The 13,397-nt window shown below is 48.2% G+C and overlaps 1 protein-coding gene across 4 annotated transcripts in view; it reads left to right on the top strand.

Moving 5' to 3' along the window:
- Positions 1–570: 570 nt before the first annotated feature.
- Positions 571–13,397, top strand: part of EDC3 (enhancer of mRNA decapping 3) — a 64,185-nt gene continuing 51,358 nt past the window's right edge. The window contains exons 1-3 of one of the 4 annotated variants that reach the window (XM_007065850.4): positions 571–917; positions 7,570–7,751; positions 9,624–9,943. In XM_007065850.4, coding sequence (XP_007065912.2) covers positions 7,588–7,751; positions 9,624–9,943 — 484 coding nt within the window. In that variant the 5' untranslated portion in view covers positions 571–917; positions 7,570–7,587. Of the gene's footprint in view, positions 918–1,135; positions 1,549–1,746; positions 1,860–7,569; positions 7,752–9,623; positions 9,944–13,397 lie in introns of those variants that run through there. The other 3 variants (XM_043524203.1, XM_037910669.2, XM_037910670.2) reach the window with 3 other exon arrangements.

Below are 13,397 nucleotides of genomic sequence, written 5' to 3'. Positions count from 1 at the left end.
CTGGGGTGCGCTGTTCCTGCAGCAGGAGCTGGAGCTGTGAATTTGGTGCATGGCATGTGCAGTGGCCCATCACTGTCCTGCAAAAGGGACAATGGTGCCCACATGCTGGGAGAGGGTCAGGTAGTGTTTTAACCCCAGGAATTGAAAGTAGTGCCAGGGCTCAAGTAACTAGGTGCTGAGGCTCAAGGAATTTTTTTTACATTCATAACTGATGCAGCAAGCCCAGAAGTGCTGGGGCTATGAACTGCCAACCAGAGGTGCAGGGCTGAGCCCTAGCACAAATTAAGCACGGGGGGAAGGGTTGTGCTGCCTGTGGCCGGGGGGGGGGCAGGGAGCTGGCTGGCAGGCTCCCTCTGGCTGGGGGCAAGTGGGAGCATGGACAGTGTGCAGGAGGCGGCCCTGCCGAGCCCCATGGCACGCTGCGCCCCCACAGGAGCGTTCCAGGCTGCCCGGGGTCGGGGTCTGGAAGCTCCTGGAGCTTCGCTCCGGGACCCCACTGCCCCACCCTGGAAAGGGGACTCTACCTGAGCACACAACTCCTCCTCGGCATGAGGCACACGGAGCATGCGCACCAACGGCACGCGCCAAGAGGGTTTACACACGCGCAACCCCGGAGGGCACTCTGCGCAGGCGCATAGCCAGTGAGGCGGGCTCAGTTTGCACGGCGCAGGGCCGCGGGAGGTCCAGTTATCTATGCTCCTAGGGCCGCGGGAGGTCCAGTGGGTAGAGCGTCGCCCTGGCACTGAGGCAAAGAGCAGGCCTCTATGACCGGGAGGCGGGTGAGGCGTGGGCTCCCCCCCACCGAGGCGGAAGTGACGGCAGACGCACAGCGCTGTGGAGGCGGTGGTTCCCGTGTGCGTCGGGGTCGGTGTGCAGAGTAGCTCCAAGAGAGGCGGAGAGCGAGCCGCGGGACTCAGGTGGGGGCGGCTCCCCTGTCCCTCAGGAGTGGGCAGCGCGGGGCGGCCACGGCCTCGGCCTGTGGGGCGCCAGCCGCGCCGGCAAGGAGGGGGGAGGCTCCGGGGGAGGAGCTGGGGCTCCAGCAGGGGCGGTCCGTGGGAGGGGCCCCACTGAGATGCATGGGGGAGGGGGACCCCCACTCCTGGGCAGTTCCCCTTCCCGACTCTGCCCCCGTGCACGGGCGCGATCCCCCTGTCCACGGGCGCAGCCCCCTTCTTTAATTCGTTCTCCTCGTGGCTCTTCTCCCTGTCAAGGAGTCGGACAACCTGGTGCATTTCAGCGGGGCAGCTCTTCTGCCTCCCCTCCCCCCCCCCTCCCTTTCGCCTCAGCAGCCCCAGAGCTGCTGCTCCGGGGGGCGGGGGGGAGTTGAGTCCCTTTTCCTGTTTTTGATGAGCGCCGAAGCTCCTGTATTTCCCCGTGGCCCTTTGAAATCTCCCAGCGTGAGTGATCATAGATCCGGGCCTGGGTGCATTTTTTTGCTTTCAAGGGAGAGTGATTAAAAACAGGCCTGTCTTCTTCTGGATGAAGATGTAAGTGAGCATCCATCCATGGGATCCTAGTCGTCCATGCTCATAACACACACATAATGAGGTATCCTGAAAGCAAACCATCTCCGTTAATGAGAAGCACTGTTCTTTAACCTTTGTAAGCAAACTGGAGCAGAGTTTGTGTCTTGCTATGCACTTGTATAGTGGCTTGTGCAATGAATTCCTGCTCCTGATTGGGCTCTCTTGCCATTACCCCAATAAGAATAATAAATAGAAACTTTGCTGTTTCATCTGGTAGGCTGTTCTCCTGAATGCTAGGAGTAACTGTGTTCCCTTGATGACCACAAGACTGTGTCTACACTGGCACAAATTGCCTTTTGAACATCTTTGGGGAAAAAGGCAGGACATTTCGATGTGAGTTTTGGATGAGGCTAAGAGCGTAACAAGATTAAAAAAGGGATTGGATATTTATAGATATCGGGAATATCCAGAATTATTCTAATTATTACCATGATTTTGGAAGGCATATTAAACTGCATGCTTCAGGGTTTATGCCAGTGCCTAACGATTAGGTCTCATCCTGATCTTTATGTAGGGGACAGGTTATTCCCCACCTACCTACTGTGCAGTTCTTACACCTTCTGTAGCATCTGGTACAGATCGCTGTCAGAGACAGGATATTATACCAGATGGACTTTGAGCCTGATCCAGTATTGCAGTTCCTATAAGCTTAGATTTACAAGTATTCTTGTTCTAAAATAATAGGGTGGAGTAGACCAGTGGTTTTCAGACTGCGGGTCGCAACCCAGTACTGGTTCGCGGAATGGAAGACACTGGGTCTCGGCGGCTCTGGTCAGCACTGCTGACTGGGCTGTTAAAAGTCCCGTTGGCGGTGCAGCCTGGCTAAGGCAGGCTAGTTCCCGCATGTTCTGACACTGCGCTGCGCCCTGGAAGTGGCTAGCAGCAGATCTGGCTCCTATGCAGGGGGGGCAATGGAAGCTGGGGGGATTGGTGCCTGCGGGCGAGAGCCGTGTGAAGCCGCTTGCGTGCTTCTGCCTAAGAGCTGGACTTGCTGCTGGCCACTTCTGGGGCACAGCGTGGTCCATGGTGCCAGGACAGGCAGGAAGCCTGCTTTAGTACCCTCGCGCCGCTGATCGGGAGCTGCCCAAGGTAAGCCCAAGCCCTTTCCTGCACCCCAAACCTCTCATCCCTGGCCTCAGCCCACAGCCTTGACCCCCTCCCACACTCCAACCCCCTGCTCCAGCCCTGAGCCCCCCCAAACCCAGAGCCCTCTTCTGCACCCCAAACCCCTCATCGCCAGCCCAGCGCCCTGAACCCTGCTGCACCCCAACACCCTGGCCCAGCCCATAGCCCCCTCCCACACCCTGAACCACTCATTCCCGGCCCCGCCCCACGCCCCAACCCTCTGCCCCAGACCTGAGCCCGTACCACACCCGGAGCCCCTCATCCCCAGCTCCGTTGGATTGTGGGCATTAACAATTTTCTTCAACTGCGTTGCCAGAAAAAAAGTTTGAAAACCACTGGAGTAGACACTTGAGCCCTACTTATAATGGGAAAATGAGCTGTTGCGGAAAATAACTTTGTGATGGGTCCCCCTGAACTGGTATTGGAAACTGCTTTAGTGCTAGTTTAGAGCACAAAAAAACACTTCCAGATTTATTTTTGAAAGCTGATTGAGGCTTGGAATTTTATCCTAGTATTTAAACTGTTTTCAGTTCCAGTTGAAAGAGAGTTCTTTGCCTAAAATCATTTGTAGCAACAGTTCAACTTCCAACTCTAGACAGGGCAGCGAGTGGCTTTGGTGCATATACACCACACCTGGGAGCGAGCCTCCCAGCCAGGGTCCACAGACTTGTGCTAGCAGTCTAAAAATAGCTGTGTAGACATTGCTTTGACATTGCGGCTTGCGCTGTCAAGCTCATGACCCAGGAGTCAGAGCCCAAGCTGCAGCGTCTACACATCAATTTCTAGAGTGATGGTATGAGCCCCACAAGTACTAGTTTGTAGGCCTGGGCTGTGCGTGTTGCTCCCAGATGCAGTGTAGAAATGCCCTTAGTGGCTCTTTTTCTCAAAAGAGCTCAAAGTGCACAGCAAATATTATTATTTTTTTTCCCCACGTGATAATTTAGCATTTAAAAAATATTTATGTACTAATCGCCTAACGTTTTTTGCCAGCTCAGAGCACTGTATAAACATGAAGTAAACTAATCTGCCAGACCAACCTGATCTCCTTCTTTGAGAAGATAACTGATTTTTTTAGATAGAGGGAATACAGTAGATCTGATCTACCTGGGTTTCAACAAGGAATTTGATACAGGTCCACTTGGGAATTAGTTAAATTGAAGAAGGTGGGGATTAATATGACAATTGAAAGATGGATAAGGAGCTGGTTAAAGGGGAGACTACAATGGGTCGTGCTGAAAGGTGAACTGTCACGCTGGAGGGAGGTTACTAGTTGAGTTCCTCAGAACGGTCTTGGGGCCAATCTTATTTAACATTTTTATTAGGGCTGTCGATTAATCGCAGTTAACTCATGCAATTAACTCAAAAAATTAATCACAATTAATCGCAGTTTTAATCACACTGTTAAACAATAGAGTACCCATTGATATTTATTAAGTATTTTTGGATGTTTTTCTACATTTTCAAATATATTGATTTCAGTTACAACACAGAATACAAAGTGTACACCGCTCACTTTATATTATTATATTTGATTACAAATATTTGCACCGTAAAAATGATAAACAAAAGAAACAGTATTTTTCAGTTCACCTCATCCAAGTACTGTAGTGCAATCTCTTTATGGTGAAAATGCAACTTACAAATGTAGATTTTTTTTTTTTGTTACATAACTGCACTCAACAACAAAACAACTCAAAAGTTTAAAGTCTACACATCTACTCAGTCCTACTTCTCGTTCAGCCAATCACTAAGACAAACAAGTTTGTTTACATTTATGGGAGATCCTGCTGCCCACTTCTTATTTACAGTGTCACCAGAAAGTGAAAACAGGTATTCGCATGGGACTTCTTTAGTCGGTATTGCAAGGTATCTACGTGCCAGATATACTAAACATTCATATGCCCCTTCATGCTTCAGCCACCATTCCAGAGGACATGCTTCCATGCTGATGACGCTCGTTTAAAAAAATAAGGCGTTAATTAAATTTGTGACTGAACTCCTTAGGGGAGAATTGTATGTCTCCAGCTCTATTTTACCCACATTCTGCCATATTTTTCATGTTATGGTCGTCTCAGATGATGACTCGGCACGTTGTTCATTTTAAGAACACATTCGCTGCAGATTTGACAAAATGCAAAGAAGGTATCAGTGTGGGATTTCTAACGATAGCTACAGCACTAGACCCAAGGTTTAAGAATCTGAAGTGCCTTCCAAAATCTGAGAGGGATGAGGTGTGGAGCATGCTTTCAGAAGTCTTAAAAGAGCAACACTCTGATGCAGAAACTACAGAACCCAAACCACCAAGAAAGAAAATCAACCTTCTGCTGGTGGTATCTGACTCAGATGATGAACGTGAACATGCGTCGGTCCTCGCTGCTTTGGATCGTTATTGAGTAGAACCCGTCATCAGCATGGACGCATATCCTCTGGGATGGTGGTTGAAGCATGAAGGGACATATGAATCTTTAGTGCATCTGGCATGTAAATTTCTTGCAACGCTGGCTTCAGCAGTGCCATGCGAACACCTGTTATCACTTTCAGGTGATATTGTGAACAAGAAATAGGACTGAATGGATTTATAGGCTCTAAAGTTTTACATTGTTTTATTTTTGAATGCAGGTTTTTTGTACATAATTCTACATTTATAAGTTGCACTTTCGTGATAAAGAGATTGCACTACCGTACTTAGGTGAATTGAAAAATACTATCTTTTTTTACAGTGCAAATATTTGTAATCATAAGTAAATATAAAGTGAGCACTGTACACTGTGTTCTGTTATAATTGAAATCAATATATTTGAAAATGTGGAAAACATCCAAAATATTTAAATAAATGGTATTCTGTTATTAACAGTGTGATTAATCATGAATAATTTTTTTAATCACTTGACAGCCCTAATTTTTATTGATGATCTTGGAACAAAATGTGGGAGCGCGCTAATAAAATTTATGGGTGACACACAGTTGGGAGGTATTGCCAATACAAAGGAGGACCGGAATATCACACAAGAAAATCTGGATGACTTTGAAAACTGGAGTAATAGAAATGGGATGAAATTTAATAGTCCAAAGTGCATGGTCATGTACTTAAGGACTAACAACAAGAATTTGTGCTATAAGCTGGGGACTTATCAGTTGGAAGCGACAAAGGAGGAGAAAGACCTGAGTGTATTGGTTGATCACAGGATGACTATGAGCGGTTAATGTGTTGCAGGTGTGAAAAAGGCTAATGCAGTCCCAGGTGAGGTATTTTCAGTAGAGACAAAGAAGCGTTAGTACCAATATCCAAAGCACTGGTGAGACCTCATGTGGAATACTATGTGCAGTTCTGGTCTCCCATGTTTAAGAAAGATGAATTGAAAGTGGAACAGCTGCAAAGAAGGGCTACTAGGATGATCCTAGGAATGAAAAACCTACTTTATGAGGGGAGACTCAAAGAGCTTCGCTTGTTTAGCCTAACCAAGAGAAGGCTGAGGGGAGATATGATTGCTCTGTATAAATACGTCAGAGGGATCAATACCAGGGAGGGAGAGGAATTATTTAAGTTAAGCACCAGTGTGGACACAAAAACAAATGGATATAAACTGGCCATCAACAAGTTTAGGCTTGAAATTAGACGAAGGTTTCTAACGATCAGAGGAGTGAAGTTTTGGGACAGTCTTCCAAGGGGAGCACTGGGGGTAAAAAACCTAACTCACTTCAAGACTGAGCATGATAAGTTTATGGGGGGGGGGATGGTATGATGGGACTGCCTACAATGGCATGTAACTGATCTGCAACTGCTAGCAACAAGTATCTCCAATGGCCAGTGATGGGATGCTAGATAGGGCAGGCTCTAAGTTACTTCAGAGAATTCTTTCCCAGGTGTCTGGCTGGTGGGTCTTGCCCAGATGCTCAGGGTCCAACGAATCACCATATTTGGGGTCGGGAAGGAATCTTCCCCCAGGTTAGATTGTCAGAGACCCTGGGGGGTTTTACCTCTGCAGCATTGGGCAGGTCACTTTGCAGGTTTAAACTAGTGTAAATGGCAGATTCTGTTACTTGAAGACTTTAAATCATGATTTAAAGACTTCAGGTAACTCAGCTGGAGGTTAGGGGTCTCACATTTCCACACATGGAAAGGCATGCACAGTTACTTCAATGTGTTGATTGAAAGTTGCACTTCCCTGAGACTCTAGAATTATGAATTGAGGGGAGACTCGTGGATCAAGTGTTTAAATAAACACACCCTATGTATTTATGAGAATGTTTGCCCTTTGAAATATACGCAATAACTGTCAAACAAAGTAACTTACTAGTTACTTTTGAACTTTGTTTTATGTTAAAACTTATCAATTAGCTAATTGTGGGATTGATAATAGTATTTTATGGGTGAAATTCTGGCTTTAGTGAGGTCAGGATTTTACCCTATATAGCTATAGCTCCATCCTTCTGTTCCACTGTCATTACTCAAGTGTTTAGAATGGGAAGTGAAGACAAACTTATGTGACTGAAGCTCCAGGGAGAATGTAGGCTGGCGGAGCTAGATACTTGAACTGGAATTTAACCAGAACACCCCTGGAAAAGTAGTTAGGTTGGAATGCGTTACAGAAAATTACTGGTGTTTTTTAGATTACAGCATTATATGGAATCTGGTTGTGTGAGACTAAGTTTTATCAAGTATTATTTATGTAGCAACAAAACTGTGCTAGGTTCTTTACAAACAAGCCTACAGGCATGGTCTCTTTTAAAGGGTCTTACAATCTAAATAGGATCTTAAAGTATATATATCCCTGTCGCACTATGAAAAGACAGGCCACCAAAGTAAGGGCCTAAGATGTGCTCTAGGACCATGGCATGGGGGGATATAGCTGATCCTAATTAGGTTTGTCAGTCTCCTGATTTTTTTTTTCCACCTAATCCTGTCTTCATTTTACAGTGATCACGTATCAGAAGTATGGCTACAGACTGGCTTGGAAGCATTGTGTCCATTAACTGTGGAGACAGCCTGGGAGTCTATCAGGGACGAGTGTCGGCTGTGGATCAGATCAGCCAGACCATCTCCCTGACGCGGCCTTTCCATAATGGGGTCAAGTGCCTTGTGCCAGAGGTCACCTTCAGGTAAGTGTCTGCTTCTTCCAGGCAAACTTTACATATGACTGAAATTGGAGCATTTTGCTTCAAACCTCATTACTGCTTATTCTTGGCTGAAAAGTGCCTCTATTGTTAGGCTCTATACAGAAAGCAAGAGATGCTATCTTTTGGGCTTTTTTTTGTCTGGGTTACGATGTGAACACAAATGTAGATCACAATTGGAACACATTGGTAGGAGCAAAGAAAATGGTCACTGTGTATTACCTGTCATCCAGTTTACGGTTAGATCAGACATTTGGCAAGAATTTTTGCCAATGGCAAGTTTAATGTTTGTGTTTGCTAAAGCATGATTGAAGTGAAAGTGGAGCTGTTAATCATTTAAATTAGATCTTTGCCCTGAATAAATCCGTTTTATGGCTCCAACTGCATATTTATCTTCAGATCTGTCTTATCTTCTGACACTTTCTTTTCCTCCATCTAGATAGCTCTTGATATTCGTCTGGCAAGATCTCTTTTCTCTTTGGCACACTAATCTTGTTCTATAATTCTGAGGCCAATTGGTGCAGATTGGCCTTGGAGACACATACCAACAGCATCTGAAACTTCCTACACAGCAGTAGGCTTGTTAGTATTGCTGTTCTTGTACTAAATTAGCTGGCCTCCAGCTCTGCCCCCAACTCCGCTGTTACGTTATTGGAGAAGAGTAAAGATTAGTCACCAAATATTTTTTTTCTATTATCAGTGCAAATTGGCAAAGTTAATACACAGATTTAAATGATTTCCACAAATACACAGATTTAACTATTTTATTACTAAACAAAGATTCAATACTACCTTAGGGAGTCTCTCTTCCTTAGGGCTTGTCTACATTATTCGCTGGATCAACGGGCAGCTATCGATCCAGCAGGTGTTGCTTTATCGTGTCTAGTCTAGATTAGATGCAATAAATTGACCACCGAGCGCTCTCCTGTCGACCCTGGTACGCGAGAGGCTCAGGCGGAGTCAACGGGAGAGCATCAGGCATCAACTTACCGCAGTGAAGACGCCGCGGTAAGTAGATCTAAGTACGTCGACTTCAGCTACGTTATTCATGTAGCTGAAGTTGTGTAACTTAGATCGATCCCACCCCCAGTGTAGACCAGGCCTTAGAGAGTTGAAACACGGAGGGGGAGAAATAGAGAAGGAAGAATTCATGTAATGCTGGTAAAGGTATTGAGGTCCATGACACATTCAGTCTTGGTAACAACATTATTTTTGTATCCCAGTATAATAGATTCATTCTGAAGTTTGATTATTCTTCATAAATCTAAAGTCAAAGACTGTATCTTATAACCACTCTTTCCAGAGTGACTAGTTTACAGCTTGCACCCACTCCTTTATTACATGAAAGTGTGGATTATTTCCAGTACTGCACTGTAGTTTTCATGACCTTCAAAGGAGTTTTTAAGTGCCATCTCTCTGAGTTTCGCTGTTTTAACGATTGCTCTCAATAGAAACAGACTATGGTAAAGGGAAGTCACCTGAAAAATAAGATTAGTCATAGCACCTATACTCTTCTAGAATCTGTTAACTCAAGCAGATTTCTACCCAACCATTTCCCCCCCACACTTCTGACTAGGTACAGAGCCAGTGGGATAAATTGCTATTTGGGGTTCAGTTCTTTCCAGGACCAGAAGAGTCAGATGTATTGTCTGAGGAACATAGCCTTTAAGTGTGTGTGTTCCTAATAGGCACTGTAATCCATGTTAGTGGGTTTTTTCCCCCTTGGATTCCAGTGAATTAAGAGAAAAATGTCATTCTGATGCTACTTTAGTCTCTAACATACTAGGGGCTTGATTTCTGTAGAGCTGGGTGCCAGTGTTGAATCCCACTTTGTTTTGTTCTCTTTCCTGTGTTTAGGGCAGGTGATATTACTGAGCTAAAGATTCTGCAGATCCCAGGTCCTGGGGACAGCAAACAGAGTGGGGACCTGCAGCATACCGAACTGGGCATCCCTGGCGTTGGGTGCCAAGTGGGTACCAATCAAAACGGCACTGGCAAATTGCTAAAGAAGCCTACCTCTTCCAGCAGTGCCCCCCAGGCTATCCCAAGGAGAACGGACATGAAAAATCAGGAAGTTGTCATCTCCCCACAACAGCAACAGTGCTCTAAGAGCTACATGGACCGACATTTGGAATCCTTGAATCAGTCCAAAGGTTTCCGTCGTAGACACAACTCCTGTGAGTATATTGCCCATTCAGCAGCTTTCCCTTCTCTTTAGCCTGATGTTCGTGGGCTCTGTCAGTCTGGTCCACTGCTGCATTGACTGCTGTTCTCAAATGGGTATTTAATATAGCAATTAAAATGGTGCTGGAAAGACTTTAAAAAATAGTTTGTTACTGGTATTCTTGTTTCCACACCATTAATTTCTCCACCCTGTTAAGATATTTGGGAAAATGGTACAAGCTGTCAAATATTTTTTTTACCCCAAAAAGTTTGATTAAATGTAGATCTTAAAACTGCCAGCCACTTGTCTTAAATCAAGTGTGATTTAGTGATGGCTTTTAGCTATATCAGGGGTCGGCAAACTTTCAGAAGTGGTGTGTCGAGTCTTCATTTATTCACTTTAATGTAAGGTTTTGCGTGCCAATAATACATTTTAACGTTTTTTAGAGGGTCTCTCTCTCTATAAGTCTCTATATTATATAACTAAACTATTGTCGTATGTAAAGTAAACAAGGTTTTCAAAATGTTTAAGAAGCTTCATTTAAAATTAAATTAAAATGCTGATCTTATGCTGCCAGCCTGGGGTTCCGTTCACCTAGGCCGGCAGCAGGCTGAGCGGGGCCGGTGGCTGGGACTCCAGACGGGCAGCGAGTCCACCGGCTCCTGCCAGCCGGGGTTCTGGCTGCCGGCCTCACTCAGCCCGCTGCTGGTCTGGGATCCCGGCCCTGCCCACTTAGAGTAGGTATCTACCTTCTCTCTGGTTCTAGCCCATTCTCTTCCCATCTCTCTCTCTCTCTCTGCACTGAGCTGAGGGTGGGAGTGCACTGAGCACAGGGCTGGTGGTGAAGGAGCAGGCTGGGGGTTGGGGTGCAGGGTCTGGCCGGGAGCTAGAATGAGGGAGGGGGTTCAGGGTTGGGGCAAGATGTTTGGGTGTGGAGTGCTTACCTGGGCAGCTCCCATTTGGTGTGAGGCGTGCAGGTGGGAACGTGGGAGGGTGCAGGAGTTCCTGTTTGGTGTTCAGGGTGGGGGTGGGAATGTGGGGGGTGCAAGAGTCAGGGCATGGGGTGTGGGGAGTACTGGAGTCAGGGCTGGGGTCGTGCAGGGGTCAGGGCAGAGGGCTGGGTGTGTGTGAGGGGGGTGCAGGGGTCAGGGCAGAGGGCTGGGTGTGTGTGAGGGGGGTGCAGGGGTCAGGGCAGAGGGCTGGGTGTGTGTGAGGGGGGTGCAGGGGTCAGGGCAGAGGGCTGGGTGTGTGTGAGCGGGGTGCAGGGGTCAGGGCAGAGGGCTAGGTGTGTGTGAGCGGGGTGCAGGGGTCAGGGCAGAGGGCTGGGTGTGTGTGAGCGGGGTGCAGGGGTCAGGGCAGAGGGCTGGGTGTGTGTGAGCGGGGTGCAGGGCTCAGGGCAGGGGGCTGAGGTATGGGAGGGATGTAAGGTGCAGGGATCAGGGCAGGGGGCTGGGGTGTGTGTGAGGGGGGTGCAGGGATCAGGGCAGGGGGCTGGGGTGTGTGTGAGGGGGGTGCAGGGATCAGGGCAGGGGGCTGGGGTGTGTGTGAGGGGGGTGCAGGGGTCAGGGCAGGGGGCTGGGGAGTGTGTGAGGGGGGTGCAGGGATCAGGGCAGGGGGCTCGGGAGTGTGTGAGGGGGGTGCAGGGATCAGGGCAGGGGGCTGGGGAGTGTGTGAGGGGGGTGCAGGGATCAGGGCAGGGGGCTGGGGAGTGTGTGAGGGGGGTGCAGGGATCAGGGCAGGGGGCTGGGGAGTGTGTGAGGGGGGTGCAGGGATCAGGGCAGGGGGCTGGGGTGTGTGTGAGGGGGGTGCAGGGATCAGGGCAGGGGGCTGGGGTGTGTGTGAGGGGGGTGCAGGGGGCTGGGGTTGTCGGGCGCTCCCAGCCCACTGCTCAGAGCGGCTCACGGCAGGGGGCTGGAGGGGTTATGCCCTGATTCCACTCCCCGTCCCCACGGCCCCCGTCCCCACCTCGTCTCAGGCTCCTCCCCGGAGCAGTGAGTGCACTGCAGCTCCTCTTCTCCCCCTCCCGCATAAGGGCTATCAGCTGATCGGCAGCAGGGAGGGGAGGAGGATGGGTAGGAAGGAAGCATGCTGGGGGAAGAGGCGGGGGAGGGGGGAGCTTGCCTGCCCAGCAGCAGGCAGGACCAAGCTTCTTCATCCTTCCCCCGGGGTGAGGGGGGAGCAGGCCGGGGCTGGCAGGATTTTTAATGGCACACTGCTGCCTGCCGGGGTCCTGGCCTGGGTTCGGCAGTGGGCTGAGCGGGGCTGGTGGCTGGAACCCAGCAGGCAGCAGTGTGTCATTAAAAATCGGCTCGCGTGCCGTCTTTGGCACGCGTGCCATAGGTTGCCCTGAGCTATATTAATAACAACATGAAAAACTGATGATAAAATCTAAATCCGTAGTTTCTCTGAGTGGACAACTGCTGTTATGGCATATCTAATTCACGATTCATTTTGGTCAATTTCACACTCAGAGGGTTTTAAAAATTGTGAATGATTTCAGATATTTAAATCTGAAATTTCACGGTGTTGTAATTGTAAAGATCCTGCCCCAAAAAGAAGTTGTTGGGGGTTGCCAGGTTATTGTGGGGTGAGTTGCGGTACTGCTACCCTTACTTCTGCGCTGTTGGTTGTGGGGTGCTGCCTTCAGAGCTGGGCACCTGGCCAACATCTGCCACTTTCTGGCTGCCCAGCTCTGAGGGCAGCACAGAAGTAAGGGTGGCAATACCGTGACCCCTCCTTGCGATTCCCCTGCAACTCTCTCAAATTGGGGGTCCTGACCCAAAAGGAACACAGGTCTCCCCCCATGAAATCTGTGGAGCATAGGGTAAAAGCACACAAAAAATCAGATTTCATGGGGGGAGACCATATTTCATGGTCCATGATGCATTTTTCATGGCTGTGAATTTGGTAGGGTCCTTACTGATGGGAGAGATCATGCACATCCCACTCAGGACTGGCTTTGCTCTGAGTATTCTGCACTGGGGCATAAAACGCTCTTACGCTGGCCCTTGGGTTGTTGGGTGGAAGGGACTGGATGACCTAATTTGTCACTTCCATTTCTAACTTTTTCCCCCCTGAAAGTAAGGTTTTATTGCACTTTCTATGAGTGTCTGGGATACACTGGCAAAAAGCCAGGTGCGTAATGTATATTCTGCACAAAATAGCTTCACATTATGATAGCCTCCAACAGCATAGACAAAAAAGTCTGTTTCCATCAAATCAATGCAGGTAACTGGGAACTCTCTCAAATAAATTCCAGGTCCCTTCCATCTCTAACTTCTTTTCAGTGGGCATATTTCTTAGCTACAGTTTAGAATTCCTAACTGTGTCGGATTAGAGCCCTGCAGTAGATCTCTGAGAACCCGCCCCCATAATGGGGGGGGTAAAAATTCAACAAACAATGCGGGTGGAAGTGGGTGTTGCAAGATGCAACAGAAGCAGATTAAAACAATAGTCCTGTGCTAAGT

Source organism: Chelonia mydas, chromosome 10, assembly GCF_015237465.2.
Source record: "Chelonia mydas isolate rCheMyd1 chromosome 10, rCheMyd1.pri.v2, whole genome shotgun sequence".
NCBI lineage: Eukaryota > Metazoa > Chordata > Testudines > Cheloniidae > Chelonia > Chelonia mydas.
This window is presented reverse-complemented; position numbering and strand designations above follow the sequence as displayed.